Source organism: Alexandromys fortis, unplaced genomic scaffold (assembly GCF_014885135.2).
Source record: "Alexandromys fortis isolate MF-2015 unplaced genomic scaffold, M_Fortis_MF-2015_v1.1 scaffold_70, whole genome shotgun sequence".
NCBI classification, from domain to species: Eukaryota; Metazoa; Chordata; class Mammalia; order Rodentia; family Cricetidae; genus Alexandromys; species Alexandromys fortis.
Genome location: NW_026067955.1, coordinates 1,207,901 through 1,232,096, shown reverse-complemented (window position 1 = coordinate 1,232,096; position 24,196 = coordinate 1,207,901). Strand labels below are relative to the sequence as shown.

Below are 24,196 nucleotides of genomic sequence, written 5' to 3'. Positions count from 1 at the left end.
ATATACACACACACTCCATCTCCTCCTGATGGGCACAGGGCAGGGCATCTGTCACCCCCAGCCCACTGGCTTACAAGGACTCTCCTGGGTGGCTGTCTCTCACCCCAGCCAGTGGACACATCAGGAAGGACCTAATGCCTCTACCCTCTCTCCATTTCAGAAGAGCGAATTGTGGTGATCAGCAGCTCAGAAGACTCAGATACCGAGAATCTGGTGAGTCACTCCTGCCTTCTCTCATTTAAGGTCCCAAAGGCTGAGCCACAGCAGGTGACTCTCAGGCTCATCTGGCGCCTGGGAAATTTGCCTTGAAATTTTCCAGCAAGGCAATAAAAGCTTAAACTGTATCAAGGATAGTCTGCAAGTACCTGCTGCATGCTTATTGCAGCCTAGCCTTCTTATGGCACCAAGCAAGAATTCCTATGAAATGCTTGCTAGACTGCTTCCTCCAGGACCTGGCTGTCCTCTGGAATACCCAAAGATCTTGTATATTTTCTATCTGTTAAATTCTCTCTGAGGAAAGCTGGACAAGAGTTCATTCCCTGGTTAATCAAAGAGCTGGGTGTAGTGGTGCACGCTTTTAATCCCAGCATTTGGGAGGCAGAGGCAGGTGGATCTCTGTGAGTTTGAGGCCAGCCTGGTCTACAGAGCGAGTTCCAGGACACCCAGGACTATGTAGGGAGATCCTGCCTGAAAAACAAAAAACAAACAAACAAACAAAACAACAATAACAAAATCAGTCCATGAAGGCTAGTGATGGAAAGATTGTGTCTATGGGTAACAAATAATGGACAGGAAATGTCTTATTTACTCTTCTGTGACACCATGACTAAGGTATCTTATAGTAGGAAGAGGTTATTGGGACTTTCAGAAGGCATCTCTGCCATCGTGGCAGAGAGCATGGCAGCAGGCAGGTATGGTGCTGGAGCAACAGTTGAGAGCTCACTTCTGCTCCACTAGAATAAGAGCTGCTAACTAGGAATGGCATAGGCTTTTGAAACCTCAAAGTCCATTCCCAGTGACAGACCTTCTCCAACAAGGCCACACCTCCTATCCTTCCCAAACAGTTCCACCGCCTGGGATCCAAGAATCCAAACATTTGAGCTTATGGGGAACATTCTCATTCAAACCACCACAAGAACTACATGCAAGAATTTACTTTGTCTTAGAAAATGTCTTTAAAGGTGTATTATAATGAAACCAGTGACTCTTCTGTACCTTGTGGTATGTTATTAGAGACAAGGCTGTTAAGTGTCCAGGGAAAAACAGGGCCTGAGTAGAGACAAAGATTAGATCAGGGTCCCCAAGGTTCTTTCCAGCCCACAGTCTGAGATCCCATTTTGGAAAATATACAAAGCCACTGAACACGACTGCAGCACCCTTTGCGCCAACCCACTCCTTCCTGCTGAGCACCCAAAGAGCCTCCCACCCACACTGGACCTCCCACTCCAACAGGGTCTGCAGTCTACCTCAAGGCGCCTCCCAGCCACCAGCTTGGTCTTCCCATCATCCCACTGAGCAAGCTGCCAGCCCTGACCTGAGTCTTCCGGCCAACCTACCACTTGCCAGAAGTTTGCTGCTGTCCTCTGTCAGATCTGCATTTTCTCATACAAAGCAAGGAAAGCCACCTGCCTTCATCACACCCTCGGTGACCTGTATCCCCCAGGGATATTGTGCCCTTACACAGGCCTCCTCTTGTAGCTCAGGCCACCACCCCTACCACCAAAGGGCATCCCGGGCATCCTGCTGATGCCTGCATATCATCAGTATGCTCTGATTGATGTGCAGAGCCTTCAGGGCTCTCCCAGGGCTCCCTTGATTTTCACCAGTGGCTTTGCAACTTACTTTTTCTCTCTTGCTCCTCCATGCCTTCTCAGACTAATGCTTCCTCCCTGGGTGGGGCACAGGTAGTCGGTTGTAGAAGGAGGCCGCTTGTTCGTTCCCGGCTGCCCAGACCACAAAATAATCACTCAGAAACTATATTAATTAAATCACTGGTTGGCCTATTAGCTCTAGCTTCTTATTGGCTAACCCTTACATCTTAATTTAACCCATTTGTATTAATCTGTGTATCGCCATATGGCTGTGGCTTACCAGCAAGGTTCTGTCCTGCGTCTGTCTCTGGTGGAGCTACATGGCTTCTCACTGACTCCCCCTTCTTTCTCCCAGCATTCAGTTTCTCTATCTAGCCCCATTCTACCCTATCATAGGACAAGGCAGAGTCTTTATTCATTAACCAATAAAAACAACACATACACAGAAGGACCTCCCACACCAGCCAGTCCCTTCAGAGATTCTAATAAAGTCCCTCTGGAGAATCCCCAAGTTCAAGGCCCACTTTGAAGTCTTTGGAATCTCATTACCACCACCCTACCCACCCAAGAGGCCTCATCCCTACCAGTCAGCCCTGAGCCCTCTATCAGATGGGCCCCTAAGAACCTGAGCTCTTTCCTCCTCTGTGGCTGCTTTCCACCCCACCTCACTGTCTGCAGTCTTGTGACCAGATATCCCTGCCCATGATGCAGAGACTCTATCCATCCCGAGACCTGCTGGTATGACTTGCTCAATAAATACTTGTTAAAAGATCTCCATTGTGAACCCTTATTCCACAGCCATCAGATCCTGTGTAGGATCTTCCCTGTGGGGGGCGTTTGTCTTCTCCCTGCCTGGAACCTGGTTCTTCTCTGGGGGAAGCCATGGCTGTCTTCCTCCCACACTTAGGAGCATCCAAAGTGAGAAGCAGGACAAGGCCTATACAGCCCACCTTCTGGTGGCTTTGAGGTCCAGTTTTTAGGATGGAGCTAGCTTTATCTCCCCAGTTCATCTCAGACCCCTGCTCACCTCCCCTCTCATGGAAGGAAGATAGGACCATCTGCCCCCTAGATTTCTTCTCCCCCTCATGCCTTGCTTTCTTCCTGGTTGATTTCAACACCCACCATCTGTCCAACACTCCTTGATGTCTGAAGGATCTTCAGCCTGCCACTTCAGCTGCCAAGCAGTGATATGACCATACTGTGTTCCTTGATACCATCTCTAAATGAACTGCTCTGACGACCACAGCCTCTTGTTCCTTGAGCCCTCAAAACTACCATCACCCCCTCCAGCTGAGGTGGAGACCTGCTGACAGAAACCTCAGGAAAATTCAGGGCCCTGTTGACTCTCTGCTGCCTCCTGTAGGCAAGCTGGAGAAAAGCATACAGGAAGGCAAAGAGCAAAGGGCTTCTGGTCACACTTGTCTACTCTCATTTGGCTCCCCAGGAACACATCTCTGGGCTTCATCCTGGTCCTCAACTCTTACCTCTTGACTGTACATTTCGCCCTGGGAGGAAACAGAAACCCTTTCGACTGTGGGAATCATGGGCATCTGCTACCTAATTACAGATCTGCCTGTTGCTATCCCTTCCCTTCTTCTACCCCTTCTGCCTGGAAGTCTGCCTGCCTGCCTCTAAGACCCCCACCTGTGTCTGGTCCAGCTAGCCCAGCCATGGCCCTGTGGGAAGCCTCACTGTCTCATGCTCATCTGCCTATCTCTTTTGATTCCTCCACTGTCTTCTTGCCAGTCGCCGCCCACTCCCTGCTTCTCCCTTGGCCTGTGCTTCACGCTGCTCATCTCACTTCCCGCATCTCCCACCCTGCCTACAAACCCTACCCATCGGTCCCAGGGAAGCTCCAGGCTTCTCTGCACAGTGATCCTAGATCGTCCATGCATTCTTGACTGTGTTGGCCTCTTCCCAGAAATCTGTCTTCTCTTTGCATCTCTTTGCTCCATTCCAAGTCTCCTTGCTCTCTGGCATTGTCTCTGGACCTTCTTTTCCCTATACTCTGTGCAGCCTGCTCTGAGTAGTTGTTACCCAGAGAGAGCTGATGCCCATGCCTGCTTCTGACTGCGAGACTAGCATGTCAGGCCCTTCTAGCTCGGCCTAGATGCCCCGTTTACACCTCACACGTTCTCTCTCTCCTCTCATGTCAGTCCTAGGCCTAGGCACGCAATGTGAGAGCCCTGAAGACCCCTTTTAAGTATGTCTCACCCCTGGCCAAAATGTGATCCTTGCCTTCTTATGGCTTATACTCTTCCAGTACCTGGACATTTCTTTCTAGCTCATCGCCTTTGATAAAGTTCAAGCGACTACTTGTGGATGGAGGGGGAAGCCCAGGAAGGAGCGGTAGAGAAAAGTGTTCCAGCAGTTTCCCTAAACATTGGGCAGGGTTCAGTTTAGGAGATGCCAGAAGCAGTGTAGCAGATAGGGAGAGGAAGAGGGGTCCCAACTCCACCATCTTTGGGGGTATCAGGGTCATCAAAGGAGGAGGGAGATACACATTTCAGGCTAGGAAGAGGTGACTAGCTAGAAAGCATTGCTCGCTGTGCAGAACAAGCCTGGGGAGCAGAAGAGAAGAGCCCACTGCTTTTGTGAGTCTACGGAAAAACGAACCATTACTAGGGCCCCTTGAGCATTTCATTCTCAACTCCAAGGACCCTCCCAAACCCCTGAGACACTATAGCATACCTCCCTATAAATCCTGACTCTGCAGCTTGGAGGGAGGGACAGTGCCCCAGGCTATCCAGCCGCATATCCTTGCTGTGGGGCCTTTGTTCTGCCTTGCAATGAGGGGTTATTCTATAGTATTGGCCTGCTCAGGGGCCACCTTTTCCTAGTGAAGCAGTGGAGGTAGGCCCCAGCTTGGTTTGCAGCTAGTTCTGTCTGAGGGGAGAGACTGAGCAAGGAGGAATCCATTGGAAGAGCTCGCCCTTACAGCAGGGTCACAGATTGGGAGCAGAACGCAAGTCCCGGTCTCTTGTACAGTCCATGGGATGAGAACTGTTGCTTAAGCCCTGGAAGGGTGGGTGAGCCCTGCACCTAGCCAGGGCCACTGTTTGAGGAGTCACAGTAGAAGAGATAGGTATTCTCAGCCATGTTTGTGACAGATGACCAGACACCTTGGTAGCAGAAGGACCAACTGGAAGGGGTTCAGCTAGGGGGCAGCCTGTGACAGATCTAGCAACAATGACTGACCGAGGAAGAGAGGTCAATGGGCAGCATCTGGTGCAGAGATGCAGTCACGATATCCATGAGGATGCATGTCAGAGAATGTGAGTCAGGCACTTGGCTGAGAAGGTGGAGCTGTTTGCCCAAGAGCAGAGCTGCCCGCAGAAGGGCTGGAGCAGCAGACAGAAGGGTCATAGCAGTCAATTAGATGGCCCGGTTTCCTAATATCTTTGTTGTGCCTCCAAGGCCTCATGGCTGCAAGAACTAGGAGTTTGTGTCTCTAATCCCCAGAGATGCATGTGTCTCGCTAAACTGAGGCTGGCTGTAGCTGAAGTTTGAGTGCTGAGAAAGGTTCTTCGGGAACACAGCTCTCACTGAGCACAGACGGAAGACACTAGATGGCTCCCTGAAGCAGAATGCTGGCCTCCCAAAGGATTTGGCTTGTGTCTGTTCAGTTGATGATCAAACACGGAATGAACCGCTATGTAGACCAAGGATTCTCAAGCCTGGGTTGTGCAGTGAGGAGTTGAAGCAATTGCAGATTGCTGGGTTCCACTCCTACAGATCCTAATTGAATTGTTCCCTGTGTAGCCTGGCCTTTCCAGAGCTTTTTATGCCACTTAAGGCCTGGCCGAAATCAAGCACCGCTGGTTTGGGGGATTCACTTGAGCATCTGGGTGAGAAGAATGTTCGCTTGTTTTAAGGAAAGTGACATTTACATCATGGGTGTGATACAGGAGGGACAAGAAAGGCCAGCTCTTGCCTCTTGTTGTGCCCTCCCTGTAGGCTCTCCTCTTTAGGCATGTCTTGCTTAAATGGTCCATTCCTGCCAGGCTGGCTTGGGATTTAAGAGGAGAGGTGAATAAGGAGTTTACAGCTGCATAACCTAAGTACATGGTGTTCCAGAGAGACCAGCCTCTGCCGTAGTGCATGACAGTTCTCAGAGATGGGGGAGGAAGGGCTGTGTCCAGTCTAAAAGAAAGACCCAGCCTTTTCTACAGTCTCAGCTCAGAGGAAGGGAAAGAGGCATCTTATTGAGACACCCACAGGTTCCCTCAGAGAAGGCCGATTTAGAAATGAGGCTTCCTGCTATGTGGTGTGAAGACGAAGGCGCTAACCAGAAGGTCCAGCTGTGTGGCACTCCAGGTATCCTGCTCTGGAAGACTGCCTTCAAGGCCTGAAGAGACATCGCCAGAAGGAGATGGAAGTCATTGTCAGGAGTCAGGTGGAAGCATCTGGGGCCACAAAGGGGCTTTTGAAACAGGGAAGATGAAGCCCGTGTGTCATGGCAGTGGTAGCAGAATCGACCGGGCTGGGGAGCCGGCTCTTCAACAGCTGGCGAGAGTGAACATTCCCCGACCAGAGAAGGACATAACCGCGGTGACTCAGCTCTTTCCCCCAGTCCACATGTGAGGATAGACACAGAAGCCCTGAGTAGAGGAAGACACTCGAAGCCGCAGACAGAAAATGACCAGATTCTTGTGTGGGGCACAGAGCTGAGTCTACTGCTCGTGCCTAGCAACTAGGAGGAGGCCTTCAGGAAGGTCTTCACAGGGAAGGCAAGCAATGTGGGGTCTCTGGGTGCAAGGAGACTGGGAAGAAGTTGGGGTGCCTGGCACAGGACTACAAAATGCATGTTGAGTGAAAAGCAACCTCCTATAGGAAAGCCCAGCTCTGGTTAGCTTCCTAGGGAGCAATACGACTTCTCTTGGCTGAAGATTTGTGGAAAGCAAGTGGTTTTGGAAGGCTGGGTGATAAACAGCATGGCCAAAAGCAACTTGTTCAGGAAAGGGTTTATTTCAAGCTACAGCTTGTGGTCTCTCATCCAGGGAAGTCAGGGCAGGAACTCAAGGCAGGAGCTGATGGAGAATCAATGGAGGAGTGCTGCTTATTGGCTTGCTCCTCTTGGCTTGCTCAGCGGCTTTCTTATACACCCCAGGACCACCTGCCTAGGGAGTGGCACCACCCACAGTGGGCTTTGCCATCTCATATCAATCACTAATTAAGAAAATGCCCTGCAGGTTGCCTAAGCACAGTCTTTTGGAGGTGTTTCCCCGATTGTAGTTCCCCCTTCTCAGGTAACACTAGCTTGTATCAAATTAACAAATAACAACAACAACCAGGACAGCAGTTATGCTAACTCTGTCTCAAGCCTGAGACATTAACTGGAGACCAGTTAACCAGTTAACTGGAGACCAGTGGACAGAGGCCTCAGCCTCAGGAGATAACTCCTTTGACTACCAGAGCAGTCTGCAAGAAGACAGACTCGGGGCCTTATGTGGTCTCTGTCCCTGCAGTTCCCCATCTGTCCCCACTGCCCTGTCTAATGTCCAAAAGTGGCATTTATAGGCCATTCAGCAGCTGTGCTGTTAAGTAACTTGGTGTATTATCCTCAGACATTCTAACCTGTCCGTAGCCTCAGCTCCTTGGGAAAATCTCAGCGGTAGAAAGAGCCCTTCCCTTCCCTGAGGCCTGGGACCTTTGAAATGGTGTTCCAGCCAGGGCAACCTTGATGCTGGAGAGCCGAGTCAGCCTGGGGTGGGTGCTAGAGCTCCAAGGCTCCTCTGTGCAGCTGAGGTATGGGTGTGGAGAGTTGAGGTCTCCAGGATCTGAGGCTCTGAGCTGCTCCCTCCCACATCCTCTCCCAGTCAGGGAACGTGTGTCTGTCCACCCAGATGCGGATTTCAAGAGGCCAATCATTCCTTTCCTCCTCTATACTGCAAGACACTGTGGGTCAGTGTGATTCTGAGGGCTAGGAAAGCCAGACCCCTGCCGCTTCCAAAGAATTGCCGGGGGTTGTGGATGAGACCATCTCTTGTTCCCATTTGTTTCTTCTCAGTCTGCTCAGAGAGACAAGATTCGGTGCAGATTTATCTCAGGCCTTGCACACCTGAGCTGTTGTTGACCCGCCTCCCTGATCTGCCACAAGCAGGCACAACTTGCCCCACCCCCACCCCATCTCAAACTTTCACGTACTTGTGTCAACACCGTTCATAGATCCGTAGCCCTCACACATGTATCCCCACGTCCATACCTGTACATTGTCATGCTTACTCTTGCTCACCTGTATGGTCCTACCCTCTCACACCTCCCTGCCTAAGCCCTGTGCCCAGGCTCACATGTGTGACCCAGTTCACAGCTACACATGCCTTTGTGCATCCCCTCTGTTCGGTCCTCTGGTGCACACGTGCCTACACCTCCCTGTATGTGTGCACACTTGCTATAGAGCGCAGGCTCATCTTGCCCGGACCTTCAGGTCTCTGAACCCCTGACCTGTTGGCTTTTTTGTGTTGCAGTCCCCCCACGAGCTGGATGATAGCGGCAGTGAGTCCAGTGGCCTCCAGCTGGAGGGCCCCAATTTCCTCAAGGCATCGAGTGAGAGTCTCGCTGACCCCCAAGCGGAAGACAGGCCTCTGGTATTCTTTGACCTCAAGATCGACAATGAAAGTGGGTTCTCCATGAGCTGTGCCACTTCTTTCTGTCTTAGTCTCTCAGTACCCAGGAAAAGTGCAGGTAGAGACACCCGTAAGGTTCCAGCAGCCCTTAGCCCTGGCAGGTCATGACAGCCAGGTGGACGGAGGACTCTGACCCCCGCCCCCATGCCTGAAGTTCCTGCGTCTGCCTGCAGTGGAACTTGGCCGTGAGAGGGAGACATGTAAGGCCACAGGTTCACTTCTGGCAAGACCTCTACACAAAGAGGCTGGGAGCCGTGTGTGAGCTCATTGCTGACAAGTAATCCACCCTTGAGCTTAGGCTGTGATCACACGTTTCCCAAAACAGGCCCCATCCCACAAATGGATACATACACAAGGGAGGCCTGCAGAACCTAGGCCACAGGGAGCTGTGACTCCTCCTCCTCCTCCTGGGAGCCCCTTGTCTTCCTCGCTGTCATCCTTGCCTGGCCCCTCAGCTCTGACCCTTTGCCCTGGCCAATAGTTATGGGCCCTACCATTGTGGCTAGCTTCCCAGCCAGAAGCATTAAGTATTTGCATAGAACAAAAAAGCCATCTGTAGGCTTCAGGGGGAGATTCCGGGCCATGCTCTTAGGGAGGGGCTACACAGGCCATTTCTGCTGTCTGCAGCCCTGGGCTCTGATCCAGCTGGGACTGATGGGCTTGGAGGTAGGAGCAGGAGAATAGAAACACTGTGGTGTCTCTGGTGGAGGTGGAGGCTGAGAAAACACAAAAGGGGCAGAGTTCTCAGGGTTGGGCATCGGTGACAGGTGACTTTCTGACAGGTGAGTACCCCGACCCCTCTCTCCCATCAGAGCCAGGCAAGAATTATATACGGAGGATATTTGGTTCCTTCCGGCAGGCCTCAATGTGGGTTCCCTAGGTAGTGGGTCAGCAGCCTGACTGACCCCTTGCACCCACCCCAGTGCCTCCTGAGCCCTGGAACCTCACCCTGCCCCTCTTTCCTGCCTAGCCCAGAAAATTAGCCAACTGGCAGCCGTGAACCAGGAAAGCAAGTTCCGAGTACTCATTCAACCCGAGGCCTTCAGTGTCTACTCGAAGGCCGTCTCCCTGGAGGTCGGACTGCAGCACTTCCTCAACTTCCTCACCTCCATGCGCCGACCCATCTTGGCCTGCTCTAAGCTGTGGGGGCCTGGACTCCCCATCTTCTTCAAGGCCCTGAATGATATGAACAAGCAGTGGGAATTGCAGGTCTCCATCTCCGGTTTCTTGGCTGTGTTGCCTCTCATCCAGGAACGCATCCCAGGTGCCAGCAGCTTCAAACTTAGGAACCTGGCCAAGACCTACCTGGCCAGAAACATGAGTGAGCGGAGCGCCCTGGCTGCGGTGCTGGCCATGCGAGACTTGTGCTGCCTCCTGGAGGTCTCTCCAGGGCCGCAGCTGGACCAGCATGTCTACCCCTTCAGCAACTTGCAGTGCTTTGCTTCCCTGCAACCCTTAGTTCAGGCGAATGTCCTGCCCCGGCCCGAGGCCCGCCTCTTGGCCCTCCACAATGTGAGCTTCCTGGAGTTGCTGACCGCATACCGCAACAACCGACAAGAGGGCTTGAAGAGGTATGGTCGCTATCTGAGCCTGCAGACCTTCTCGTCGTCGGCGTCCACCCAGCTTGCTCAGTACCTCCAGGCTCTGAGCACCTACATGGAAGGACTGTTGGAAGGGTGTGACCCAGCCATGGCAGAGGGCAGCTCTGCTCCTTTCTCTAGCCAGAGCTTGGCCAAAAAGGCCTCCCAGCAGACCTGAAAGGAAGGGATGCCTGGCTTAGCAGGTGGCCACAGAGCGAGGAGCATCCCTGAGCCGGGCCCTACCCTGCACCGCATCCCCAGGTCTTAGTCTTCTATACAGAACCTGCTGTTTAGTTCAGGATAGGTGCCCTTTATCTGGGACCAAATGCTCTTTCTCTAAAATTCCTGCAGCAGTCGCCAAAGGCACCCCAGACCTAGCCCCTCCCTTGGAAACCAGACTCAGGAAGACTTGAGTAAAGAAGGCATGGCCTCTGGGCTCTCTGGTTGGCCCTCATATGGTCCCAGTCACCTCACCTACCACTACCACAGGGGCTTTGCAGCTCTTCCCTGATGCTCAATGTCCCAAGTGATCTCCTGATAAGTCCCCACAAATAACACCTTAAGAAAGAAGTTCTCAAATGTGGGTTGCAACTATTGGGAGACACCTATTTCTGATGGTCTTAGGAACCCCTAACCATAACTGTAATTTTGCTACTGAGCTGTGTCTCAGTTTCTAAGATCATCGGAAAGGCGTGTTTTCCCATGGTCGCGACCCACGGCTTGAGAACCCCTGCTCTAAGGCATTGCTTACCACTATACCAGCAGCCTATGGGCACCCAAAGTGCCTTTCAAACCAAACTGCCCTTCATGAATTTGGGTTCTCCCAGCTCCCACTGGCCAGAGGCCCAACTGTGTTCACTTTTATTTATTTTTAACACTTTCATTCCAAAGGGGCCTCCTAGCAGCAGAGAGAACGAGAGCTGCTGCCCCATCCATCCCTGTCCCTGCTTCTACAGACGATTGACCCTTCCAGCTTTGTTCTTTGTTCACGGGCCACCTAGCCCCTCCTTGCGTTCAGCCCTTCCAAGGGACACCCAGTGGGGCACTTGCATCTAGATCTTGGGAAGGTGAACCTGTGGGCATTACTCAAGGTCCCCAGAATCAGGTTCTCTGGAGTATTCTCTGGGCCTGCAGCATTAGCAGGTTCTCCAGGTGGCTCTATATACTGAGTGTCACTGCTGTCACAGGCCACCTCCCCTCAAAGGGAAGTAGAGGAAGTCCCTGGCTGCGTACATTGAATATGGTTAGGAAAAGGTCAGAGCTCCGCTCCGGTGTTCTGTGAAATGGGCTGGCTAGCCTGTATTATTATCTCAGAGTCCCTAGCCAGCTCTATCATCCTGGGCTCTCAGGCATGGGCAGCAGCTTGCTGGGGCCACAGATAAGAAGCATCCTCAGCCTTGGACCCAACTCTCATGCCAAGCCTTTGGTCCCCAAACCTTATGGTCATCTTGAAGGTCAGCCTTTCTCTATGGCTAGCTGAACTGCTGCTGGCATTTTTCCACCTCCTCACCCTGACCCATTCCCTGCTTCCTGCTCCTAGGGTATTTCCCAGATAGCCCAGAGGTCCAGTCTTGACAGTCTCCACCTTCATGTGGGTGATGCCTGCATCCCCACACCTCTGACCCATCCTATGGGTGACCCAGTGTTCTAAGGCATTCTGTAGAAGCTCATCCACACCAGGTGAGGCTGAACTCTGACAGCCATCCACTAGAGCACTGGTTTAGGTGGGGCTGAGGATGGGAGAGGAAGAGAGGCTAAGTCTATCGCCTGGCTGTAGAGGCCAGGCAGTGCTGGGGCCATGTCTCACCCTCAACCCTCAACCTATCCCTGATCTAAACAGAGCTCACTGAGTCCCAGCCACACCAGGCTGGCTGTCTTCAGTTGCAGCTGATCATGGATTGATGACAAAGGGAAGAAGGTATGGCCCTGTCCTATCTGCCATTACAGCAGTTAGTATGTGAAGTTTTTTTTCTTGGTTTTCGGAGGCAGGGTTTCTCAGTGTGGCCCTGGCTTTTCTGGAACTCACTCTGTAGACCAGGCTGGCCTCGAACTCGGAGATCCACCTGCCCCTGCCCCTGCCCCACAATTGCTGCGATTAAAGGTTTGCCTGGCAAATATATGCTTCTCCAAAGCCTAACGTTCCAATCACAGACTACACCCAGACTTCCTTTCCTGGATCCATCGAGCCTGCTCTTCCATGGGGACAAGAGGCCCTCCCAGGCATAGGTGAGCAGGTAATTGCCCAACTTGACTCGGGGAAATCTTTCTGAGTCTGGCAGAGCTGAGCACGCCCTTGTTCAGAGATAACGGCGCTAAGGTTATAAATCCTCTATTTCAAGTAGGGAAACCCAGGCGGACTTTCCACGGGGTCATTCCCAAGGGTGAGAGGCACCAACTTTGAGAACTCCCTTCTAAGGTGAGGTGGGGGCCAGAGACCAGGACCTGTGGACCCTTTGCTTCTGGGACCTCTCCTGTTTTCAAGTTTCTAGAGCGGGCAATAAAATCCTATAAACTGAAATCGAGGCGCAGCGCCGGACGCTGGCAATGTGTTTGTGCAGTGTCGTTGATATCCTGGGTGGAACTTAACTTGTAACTTTCAAGGCTCAGTGCACAGCATTCTAGTGCCCCTCGGCTGGGTGAAGAGCCAGGCTGAAGAGCCAGGCGACAGCAGCAGCATTATTAGACCCACTTCCTGTCCAGGTGCCCCAGTTCCGTTGCTGGAGCTCTGTTTGGCCCTTTGACCAAAAAATATCAAAGTTTAAGTATACTGTGTATGCTTCATTTTAAAATTCTGTCAAGATTTACCCTACCACCACTACTAACAACCAAGACCTCATTGGACTACAAGTTAGGACACTGGAATTCAGTTCCTGCGAGCTTGTGGCCCTGAGCTGGCACTGTTAACTCCCTGGTTCCCAGGCTACTCCTTTGTAAATGAGATGATATGTATTGTATTTTAATGTTGATGGAGGCCGCTTGCTCGTTTCCCAGCTGCTCAGACTCTTGAAATAATCACACAGAAATATGTATTAATTAAAACACTGCTTGGCCCATAGCTTAAGCATATTTTTAGCTAGTTCTTATATCTTTTTTTTAAGATTTATTTATTTATTATGTATACAGTATTGTGTCTGCCTTCAGGCCAGAAGAGGGCACCAGATCTCATTACAGATGGTTGTGAGCCACCATGTGGTTGCTGGGAATTGAACTCAGGACCTTTGGAAGAGCAGGCAATGCTCTTAACCACTGAGCCATCTCTCCAGCCCTAGTTCTTATATCTTAAATTAACCCATTTCTATTATTTTACATTTTACCACGAGGCTCGTGGCCTACCAGCAAAGTTCAGCTGGCAGCTGGCATCTTTCTCCTCTGGCGGCTACATGGTATCTCCCTAACTCCACCTTCTTTCTCCCAGCATTCAGTTTAGTTTTCCTGCCTAACTCTATTCTGCCCTATCACAGGCCAAAGCAGATTCTTTATTCATCAACCCATAAAACTAACACATATACAGGACTTCCCACGTCATTTTTACTTTATGAGATCTTTGCTAGAATCAATGAGAAGATCAGTGTTCTGGTCTTAAGGTCTTAATTCGCTAACACACAAGATGAGAGCTACCACTTTTTAAGAAAACCAACAGCAAATGTTAGCAAAATAATAATATTAATACACACTATTTTGGGGGAGGGGGCCTAAGTCTGTGGGAGCCAATAAGAGTCAGGTGCCACCTTGTAGCCTCTGAGCAGTAGTTGGCTCCGTGTTCCTAACACACCCAATGGGAGAAAGGCCTGGAATAGAGAACAGGCTTCCCAGAGCCACTTGGTTTATCTCTGTCCCGCCGCCCCTCTTTGGGGAACCAAAATCTAGCTAGTTCAAGTTCTTGTGAATGTTCCTTGAAAGTCTGCTTAGCCCAGCCCCAGCCATGTTTCTCCAGCCTGCACAACACCCAGATGCTACCCAAGTGCTGCTGTTCTGCCACCCTGGACCTCATCATCCCACCTTTATAGCCTAACCTCTCAGCAGAACCCCCAGATCTTCTGAGACGCCCCCACTCACCGCACATCAGGTTTGTCCAACTTCTCCGAATTCAGGGTCTCTGTCTCACATTGCACCCTTATTCTCTGTTAAGGGAATGGCACAGCTAGTTTGTGTAGGGTTCCCGGCTGTGACGCCCTAAACATTAAGTCAGGACACTGAACAAGCTCAGGTAGGAGCCAAGCTCACGTTACTCCCACATTCTGTCAGCAGAGGGCGCCACAGCCCACATGTCTGCCCAGAGGTTGCTGTTTGGGGACCATTGCGCACAGCACTCCCGAGGTTAGTGTCCTACCCTTAAATTATGCCAACCCTTGGTAGAGTGCTGAGTATTCTTCTGGGACTCCAGGAGGCAGCTTTAGGCAGCTGACCCATGGAAAACAATTTTCCAATGTTGAGCATTTTATATTTATTTGGTGCATACATATCTGAAATGATATTACCAATCTTGCTGATTTCTGAGGTACAGTCTCAGAATGGCACTAACATGAAATTCTTTAAAGGTCTACTTATCATCAATATCAAGCAACTATAAGCCCAGCAGGGACACAAGCACAGCAAGCCTGTGAATGTGGAAGCATATGGTCTCAGTTTGGGGAGATGTTGGGTAATCGGTGAAATAAAGGTGAAGACTATGTTAGGGGCATGGGTTAAGCTAGCTGTCTGGGGGCATGGAGGCTTGACCTACAGTCCAGCTGAGGGTAGATGGTAAGGTGTGGGCTTAGATCAGACTCAGGGTCACACTTGAAAGGAAGGTTGGAAGTGAAGTCAATCATGCTTTAGTCTCCAGGTCCTTGTGACTTTAGCAACCGGGAAGTTCTTGAAGCTTCTGAGTCAACATGGCACCCCAGTGCATGCTGAATCCCTTTCTGGATTTTAGAAATCACTCTTTTAGAAGCGATCAGATGGGCCTCTGCTGCAGCTCACTGAACCCCAGTGGGGTCAAGTCCCACCCCTCATGGGAGAGACTGAGGCACATGCAGATCTCACTAGGCCCAGGATGTCCAGGTGAGCAGTCCTCCCAGCTCTCACACTGGGAGGGAGACCACATGCCAGACACGCCTTAGCCAGTGGTGTACACAACTTCACCGCCTCCCAGACACACTCTCTCATTACACCTTTGCCTTCATCCTAGCTATGAACACAGTGAACAGCAAGGCCAGCTCTCTTGCCTATGGCAGAAGTAGAATTGATTCCCACAGGAAGCCCACGTCTAGTATCATTTGTGACCCCCCCACACACACCCTCCCCACTGCACAGGGTACCTGGCCTGAGCTTAGGAGTAGATTTCCTGTCTCCTTCAGTGGGCTCTGGTTGTCCAGTCTCAGGTGATGGAAAATGCTGGGATTTTGAAGCTACGGTCTCCCTCAAGCTTCTGGTCCCACTGCTCAAGTTTATCCTAATTCTAATCTTTTAAAATTTTAGGGCAGCGTCTCTCATCCTCTTTGTTTCATTACCACCAGCCCCTGAGGAATCTTCTAAGATAATTTGTGTCCTACTTCCCCATTCTTCCAGCTGAAGCTTTCATGCACGGTGTGCTGGGCCTTCTCCAGGGCCTTGCAGATTTGTGGCCTCTGACAGGAGGGTTAGGAAGCTGTGCCTACAGGGGGCAGCTAGTTGTTGGCCCTTGTTAGGGATGTGCAGTTTCTGGAGAGGCCCCCTCTCCAGTTATAGCGCAAGTGAGAAGTGGTAGTGGGGTGCTGAGCCTTCTGTGGGGGTGGGAACATCCAGAGAGAAAGGAAAGAAGATATGGATGAGGTCCCTGGGACACATTCCCCCCGCCCCCCAGCATAACCAAAGTCCTACCTGACGGCCATGCTGAGCCTGGGGCTCCCGAATGATAGGCAGGGCTATCATTTGCTTTGGTGACTCCTGACCCACTGGTCCTGAGTGAAGAAGATGCCTGGGGAGAGGTCTAGAATTTCCACTCACCATTCTCATCGCCCCCCCCACACACACACACATGCACTCACGCACACACACACACAACCCTGGAAGTTTGGAAGTTCCTATCCAATTGTACAAAATGTGTTTGTTGTCAAACGAGGGGAAAATTCCTTCACTCTTGGCTCAAGGAACTTCCTTAAATTCAGCTCACAGGAATTCTCTCCAAGCCCAGCTGCCTGGAGTACAATGCAGTTCGTACATGTTATAAATATCCCCAACTCAATAGCCAGGCAGATTACAAGCCAGCTAGCTAACCACAAAAAAAAAAATCCCAAAAGCCAGCCAGTCAGACCAGTGTGGTAAGACCAGGATGAGACGGGGGCATCTGTTTATCTAAAACAGCACCGTTGTGTGCAACTTAAGGGCAACACAAAGTACTGCACACCTCCTAAGGCTTTAAACAAACGCTAACCTTTAGCAAATCAGCAACACAACACAATGAGGCACCCACCTCCCTTCTCAGTAAAGAAGCCTGCGTGCATGCTGACTCCCAGAACAAGCTTTTGTGCCTCCCCCCAACGCCCCTCCTCTTTCCATCCCCTCTCCCCTCTCTTCCCTTGTTATAGTCCCCTCTTTCCGTGTCCCAGTTTAGAATCTAGGCGGTTCTATCACCAGTTTTCCAAGTCCCCACGACAATGTCCTCTACCCTGCCGGGGTCACCCCCTTGGTGGCAGGCTGGAGGGATTTATAGCAGCCCTCGCCTCCCTTGGGCCCCCACCTGGCTAGCAGACAGCCATCTGCAGGAAGGTCACTTTCTCACAGTGCCGGCAGACTTGTGGGTTGGACGGAGCCCCACCCCCTTACACACATCAGAGCAAATAAATACATCGAGTTTGCAGCTGGGTCTGGAGATAAGGACCGAGGGAGATGAGGCACACGTGCTCACATGATAGCTACACAAGAGCTTCCGCTTTCCAGCCCCTTGCGGTCTTCCCAGCAAAGCTTATTTGGGGCATTTGAAAGTGGAATTGTGGAATATTGTGCCTGGGGGTGGGGTTGTCTCCTGGGGAATGATGAGGCTGAGAGACGCTCCTAAGCTTGGATCTTGTAGGGACTGACCCAAAGAAAGAGGGCCTGTTCAGGCCAACAGGTAGAAGAAATACTTAGCACAGGAGGGGAAACTGAGGCCCAGAAGGGAGACCGATTTTCCCAAAGCCTCACAGGAGTTTAGCAAGAAATAAGTCGAACCTGTGAAGCCCTGATCTTCCTTGATGGTGAACTATGCCTGGTTGTCCTCAGGGTGCGACTACTGAAGCCAACCTTGCCTGGCTGCGGAACTGGCATGGTCTGTAACAATGCCCACCCTTCGCCAAGAAGCCTTTCCTTCCACAGCCAGCCTGCCAGCCAGCGACCTGACTGGAGTTCTCCCCTGTGAGGTCCAACTTGACATTAGGCTCCCCAATAAGTCTTCAACAGTGGTCATGGCTCTGGTCCCGGCGCTCTTGAACTGTGGAGGGGAGAATTGGGACCATGAAGGAGGGGCACCTTTCAGAGGCCGAGGCAGCCTCCTTTTCCCCTGGAGAGGCCTCATCTGTGCAGTCTCCCAAGTAGAGGGTCTACCACCCTACCACCCTTGGCCGCCAAGGGCATATCTTTGACATGGACTGACCCTGGAAAGGGAGTGGCTCATAGCAGCCACATGCTGGGCCCTTCTCAGCCACCTCTACAGCTCTGCGTCCTCTCTCAGATTCAGCCTCCCCTCTACTATAGGACAAGAACCAGGGATGGGGACCTCCAGGCCTCTGGTGATGCTTGGTGACACTGGGATTCTTTCAGCCTGTCTTCACAGCTCCATGGCAGTCCTTCCCCGAAGGTAGTACAGGCTTGCCCAGATTTTCCAGGCTCGTAGAGTCGGGTACAGGCACAGAGAGGAGAATGCGCAGCAGTTTCTGCCCACTTGCAGTCCCCAGCCCATGTCTGAGGCCTTATTCCACAGAAGCCAGGCTCCCTTGACTCTCTGGAGATGGGAGGAGCTCTGAGGGGCTGCTCTGCCTGGGAGCTCCTCGGGATGCAGACCCAGGAACCACACCACTGTCTCACTGCCTCTTCCTTTGCCTTCTTCTGCTTTAATGCTTTCTTCTGGGGTATTTCTTAACCAGCCGCTTGGCACACAAAACACTGGTTCTGCTTCTAGAAAACAAGTTCCAAAGGTAACAAAAACAGGGAGAGCCTTAAGAGAACCAAGAGGAAATGTAATTTGCCCCATCCTGTGTGCTCTGCTCTGTTCTGAGTTTAGATGTGGCCAACGGGTGCCAAAGAGCCTTGAGGCTGAGTAATAGAGGAGAGGGAGACTCCCAGGTCCTGCCTTGAGGAATCCGCAGAGGAAGGACTCTGAGTCCCTGTTAAGGGCAGTGCCTCTCCATGTGCTCTGAAGATCCAGGCAATGGTGAGCTGAGGGTGGCTGAGAGAAGATGGTATCCTGTTTCCCCTGCCTTGGCCAAGGTCCCAGTTGTCAAAACAGCTGACTGATCAGATTCTAACCTCTGGGAGTGGTGCCCCACTGCCGGCAGGACTTTCTGCCCATAGAACAGTGTGCATTATTTGTGGGGGGGGCAGAAATTAGCTCCCAGATTCCTGTCAAGTGTTCAGATGACCCCCAGAGATATCAGCCAGCTGAGATGAGGAAACCAGGGAAATGCTGATACCACCAAAGACACTGAGAGGAGGGATTAGGAACTCCGGACTTGCTCGGGACAACCTCCTTCCAAGGACTGCCTACCACCAGGCAGTTCAACTCAGCCTGAAAAGCTGCAGCACCCCCAGAACCAGATCTTGGTAATGGTAGCTCTTGGAGGATCTTGGGTGCATCTAATCCATTCTCCTTGTTAGATTTCTGAGGTAACATAAAGAGACAGAAGGTAGAAAAGAGACCAGTTGGAAATCAGCAGAAGAGACGTTATTTCAAAACAGTAAAGGGCAGGCACTTCCTTGGGAAAGAGGTACCTGCAGGAGGGGAGGGGACACTTGGGGTTTATATAGGGAGACTGGGTGACAGGAAGTTAAATGCAGCTGCCGGGGCTTCTATGCAGGTGCTGTTTCTCCCTCCTGCATTGTTTGCTCCATCAAGATGAGACAGGCTAGGGCTGGAGAGATGGCTCAGTGGTTAAGAGCATTGCCTGCTCTTCCAAAGGTCCTGAGTTCAATTCCCGGCAACCACATGGTGGCTCACAACCATCTGGAATGAGGTCTGGTGCCCTCTTCTGGCCTGCAGACATACACACAGACAGAATATTGTATACATAATAAATAAATATTGAAAAAAATTAAAAAAAAAAAGATGAGACAGGCTATTGTGGGACATAGGTAGGCTACCTCAGAAAAGTAAAAAAAAAAAAAGTCTTGCTCGGGCCCACTGATAGCAGTTTTGAGCAGAATCTGCTGTGACTTCATAAAAATCTGATTTTTTACAACTGAGGCTCTCTATCATTCCTAACAAGAAAAAAAAAAAAAAAAAAAAAAAAGACCAGGGATTGGGTATATAGCTCAGTTGGTGGAGCATGTGCCTAGCAGGCAAAAAGTTCCAAGTTTGATCCCCAGCACCTGCCTGAATAAGCTCAAACCCAGCCCTCCAGGAGGCAATGGGATCAGAAATCCAAGGTCATTATTAACTTCATATAAAATCTGAGACCAGAGTCTCAGGTATTTTTCTATCTGTGATAAAACTCTGTAACCAAGGCCACAGACTGTCCTTAGGTTCCAAAGTGGCTTGTATTAGATTTCTGAGGCAGCAGGAAGAGACACTGGGTCTGGCTTCATAGAGGAAAATTTCTTTCAAACAGTAAAGGGCAGGCACTCTCCTCTGGGAGAACAGTTGCCCGGATGCCTGTAAAGGGGACACTTGGAGTTTATAGAGGAAGTTTGGTGACAGGGAGCCATGTGCAGAGTCTGGAGTCTGTAAGTCTGCGGTCTCTACTTCCTGCGTTCTCCCTGTTAGATTTCTGAGTAACATCAAGAGACAAGGCTGATTTATCTCTAGAAACTGCCTTGCTCTGGGCATCGATGCGGCTGATTGTGAGTGACGGAGTTAGGCCGTGGCAACAAGGGGAAAATGGCTGGATTTTCAGCCAAGGGGTGGGGCATTTAAACTAGCCTTGGGGGAACAGGAATTTTGTTGGTCAGGTTCTGGCAGAGTTTATTCAAGGTTTATTCTGACAGGATCCGCGGTGGCAGACTGGAGGCAGCAGAGAAAGAAGCAGAAGCCGAGAGGTCACACCTTGAACTGAAGCAGGAACAGAGAAAACACTGGAAATGTTGTCTTTTGAAACCTCCAAGCACAACCCCTTCCCCCCCCCCTCCCGTGACACTTCCTCCAGTAAGGCCACACCTCCTAATTCTCCCCCAAAATAGCCACCAACAGTGTACCAAGTAATCAAATGACTGAGATTTGAGGGGACATCTCATTTAAGCCACCACAGCTAGCCTGAACTGCATGAAACTTTCTCAGACAAAAACAAAAACCAGTCAGACAAATGAAAGAATGGAGTAGCAGCAGGAAGCCCTGGGCTCCAAACCCAGTGGCAGCTTTGCAGTTTTCTGCTTCCTCCAGGTTCTTCTGTGACCACTGGTGCACTCTTCCTGTTTGTCACCCAGTGGTACAGGGCCTCTTTCTATCCGCCATGGACGGGTGACAAACTCAGGATGTAAAGTCATGTAGGAACATCTTTGAGCTCATAAACATATCCTGCTCATAAATATACAACGTCTGCTGCTACCAAAATAGCTTTGGATCCCAGCACAGGCATTTCCAAGAACAAACTCCCATCCTTTCAGGAATTCTGTGAAAGCAGAGGATCTTCTTATCTGTATGTCCAGCAAAGAGAGCTCCCCAAACCTGGTTACACACACTGCCCTGATCCTGATCAGGACCTCTACTGCTGGTCACAGATCGTGGACAGACCCACCTTATCTCCACATAAATAGGGACTCTAGATCATTAGAGCTAGATCATTAGAGCTATGCAATTCATTCTGCTATAATCTTAGGTTACTCTGAATTCACAAATCTCCAGCTCTTCTAGTGAAAGGGCATCCTGCTTGTGGGGAAACTTGGTATTGACTCAAGACTAGATTACTCCAAGCCAGTCATTCCATCTCCTTGGCCAGAGATTGTTTTAGATAGAGATGGGACATCCTAAACTACTGTGTGCCGATAGGATCCCAAAGAAAGGCATGGCTTTGGGATAGAAAACCAGTCCTCTATCCACTAGCCGAGGGCTTCTGAAACTCTCTACTCATGGCCCTTTTACACCCCTCAAAATTTTTATGTGTCTTCAGGTATGTATATAGATGTACAAATCAAGCATCATTCTGATCGAAAACCCAAAAGAAATTTATCTTAAAATAATTCTTAGATAGATAGACAGACAGAAAGATAGATAGATAGATAGATAGATAGATAGATAGATAGATAGATAGATAGATAGAAGGATGAATAGGTAGGTAGGTAGATAAATAGATAATTTATTAAAAATGGAAGCTAACTTTTATGCAGATGAATGTGCTTGCTTATTTTTACATAAAGTTAAATCTTGACATCACAGATAAGAGAGTATCTTCAGTGTTTTTCAGAGTTGATTGGCACACTACTAATGACAGAAGTCTATTCAAGATCAATTTTCCTAATTGTTAAAAAGCGCTGTCTTAACCCCAAGTCAAAATTCACATAACATTTCTTAACATAACTCAAGTTAGGAATTCAAGCAGCAATCTTAGGAATCAAATATTATAACCTAACACAATTCAAAGATACACTAATTTGAAACTTATACACTGAAAAGTGACTATAGAAAAATATTGCCTTTTTCTTCCATGATAAAAACATTATGTTTCTATAAGAGCAGAAAACTTTGTACAAAGAGTAAAAAAAAAAAAAAAACCCTGCAGTTCGTAACATACAACAGTCCTCAATGTGAGCCAAGGTGTTTCCGGTGGCTTTTGTTCATGTGGCGTGTCAGGACGGCTCGCACAGAGCATGGTGTCCCCGTTGTGTTTAGAACCAAGCCTTCAGTGAAGCTGCAGGCTACCACAGGGGCAAGCGCCACTAGAAACTTCATCCAGGAGAGGTTTATTTTGTAGTCATCTTGATCGTTGCACGTTCAGAAGTCTTCGACTGTTGCCGAAGGTTTCACTGCTCACACATGCAGCTCTGTGACCCCCAGAGGAGGTCACGATCTACAGCTTGCTAGGCTGAGCAGCAGCCTGTTAGTGGTCAGCATATGGCTGTGCTCCTGTCGGAGTCAGCTAAGGACGTCAGTGGGCACAGCCAGTTATCCTGATAAGAACAACAGAACAGAAAAGGCTTCGGGGCTGGGGGCTACTGGTGTGGCAGAGGCACGGAGCCAACCTTGAGGCTAGCTTTGCTTCCTGCGCTAGAAGATGACACAGTTACTGATCTCTACCCTCTGAGGTGACTTTTGTTATTGGCAAACGGATCCTGCACAAGCCTCTCCCCCAGCATCATCCTTTTTTTTTTTTAAGAAGATTTATCTTAATTATGTGTGTGCATGTGTATTTGTGTGTGGAGTTGTGCACACGAGCCTTGGTACCCCTGAAGAGGCCAAAGGCATTCAGATCTCCCTGGAGCTGGAGTTACAGGTGACTGTGAGCTGTCCAATGTGGATACTGGGAATTGAACTTAGGTCCTATTCTTAACCCTGAGACATCCCTCCAGGCCTTAAATTCTTTAATTTTTAAAAAATTTTTATTTGTGTGTATGTGTGTGCACACACTAATCACAGTGGCGCATGTACAAGTAAGGAGACAACTTACAGGAATCCATTCTGTCCTTCCGTCATGTGGGTCCTGAGGCTCAGATCATCTCACTCGGTGGCAAACACCTTTCACTGCTGGACCATCCTCCTCCATCACCCATCCTTCCTTTCCATACTCTCGATCACACTGAGTCCTGCCACGGGGAGGCGGACCTCTCCTGGGGGAGCCAGCGCTGCACTGGTGAAATGGGGCAGCTAAACATGCCACACCTTGCATGGCGTGTGCTGCCTCTCCCAGGAAGCAATCCCCAGAATCAGCAGTACAAATGCACACCCAGACGAATTACATGAGTCACTGCCAGAAAAGCCATTGTTAATTTTTATGGCAATGAATGGTCTTGCCAGCATGTTGAGCTAATTTAATGAAAGCACTGGGAGGAAGGTCGTGGGCTAGATCTGGGTTTGTTAATAATGCCAGGCTTCATTTGAATCACTCCAGAAATCCGTCCCCATTGCCTCCAGCGACCTGCCACAGGTTGCTCTTTTCCTCAGAAATCAACAGTCGCCTCATACACAAATGTGGGCTCTCTTTTGTTTTCCTCTAGAAAATAATTAAAGTCCCAGAGCTCAATAAATACTTAAAGAGAATGTGATTTTAATTAAAAAGCCTTCTGCCGATCCTGTAGTAGCAAGTCTCTCTTCCCAGGCAGGCACGCTGGTGACAGCCACATGCATCACAATCTGCTAGGGATGTGAACCCAAAAACCTGCACAAATAATAGCGGGCAACTCTGACTCTCACAGAGGGGACAGGTGGTAAAAAAAAAAGATGGCCAGGGGCAGAGCCAAGCTCTTCTCCCTGTGGGAGAAGCAAGACATAAGCATGGGCAGTGCATGTAGCAGTGTGTTCATCATAGGCCCAAGTCTTTAAGACAACAATAGTGACTGATTCTATTCAGCTGTTGGTGAGGAAACAGTATCTGCTCCACCAAGCACTAAGTGCCACAGACACAGTACTCTGTGGTGTCTTGGCTCGTTTAATTCTCACAGGGAAACCTGCTCTCTCATCTGTGCTCTTTCTAAAGGTTTGTTTATTTTTATTTCATAACTAAGGGTGAGTGCCTGCTTGTATGTCTGTCCACCACATCTGTGTCTGGTGCCTGGGGAGGCCGGGAAGGGTGTTGAACCCCCTGGAACTAGAGTTACAGAAAGTTGTGAGCTGTCTTGTGGGTGCTGGGAGTCCAACCCTGATCCTCTGCAAAAGCAGCTAGTTCTCAGCCACTAAGCCATGTCTCCAGCCCCTGTCTGTCCTTTGTTTCTTAGAGACAGAGAGGTAAAGCCAGGAACCCATAGCTGTTGGGTGATGGAGCCTGGTTCTGGGAAGAGAAGGGATGGTATAGAAACAGGGCCTAATCTTGATAGAAATTAAGAAAGCAAAGAAGAAATGCTTGCTGGAATTTGTCTTCTCTCTCTCTCTCTCTCTCTCTCT

At 50.1% G+C, this 24,196-nt stretch overlaps 1 protein-coding gene across 3 annotated transcripts in view; it reads left to right on the top strand.

The window, feature by feature from the left end:
* Positions 1–12,535, top strand: part of Pml (PML nuclear body scaffold) — a 31,098-nt gene extending 18,563 nt beyond the window's left edge. The window contains exons 7-9 of one of the 3 annotated variants that reach the window (XM_050151896.1): positions 161–213; positions 8,279–8,429; positions 9,408–12,535. In XM_050151896.1, coding sequence (XP_050007853.1) covers positions 161–213; positions 8,279–8,429; positions 9,408–10,195 — 992 coding nt within the window. In that variant the 3' untranslated portion in view covers positions 10,196–12,535. Of the gene's footprint in view, positions 1–160; positions 214–1,452; positions 2,584–8,278; positions 8,430–9,407 lie in introns of those variants that run through there. The other 2 variants (XM_050151897.1, XM_050151898.1) reach the window with 2 other exon arrangements.
* Positions 12,536–24,196: the final 11,661 nt, after the last annotated feature.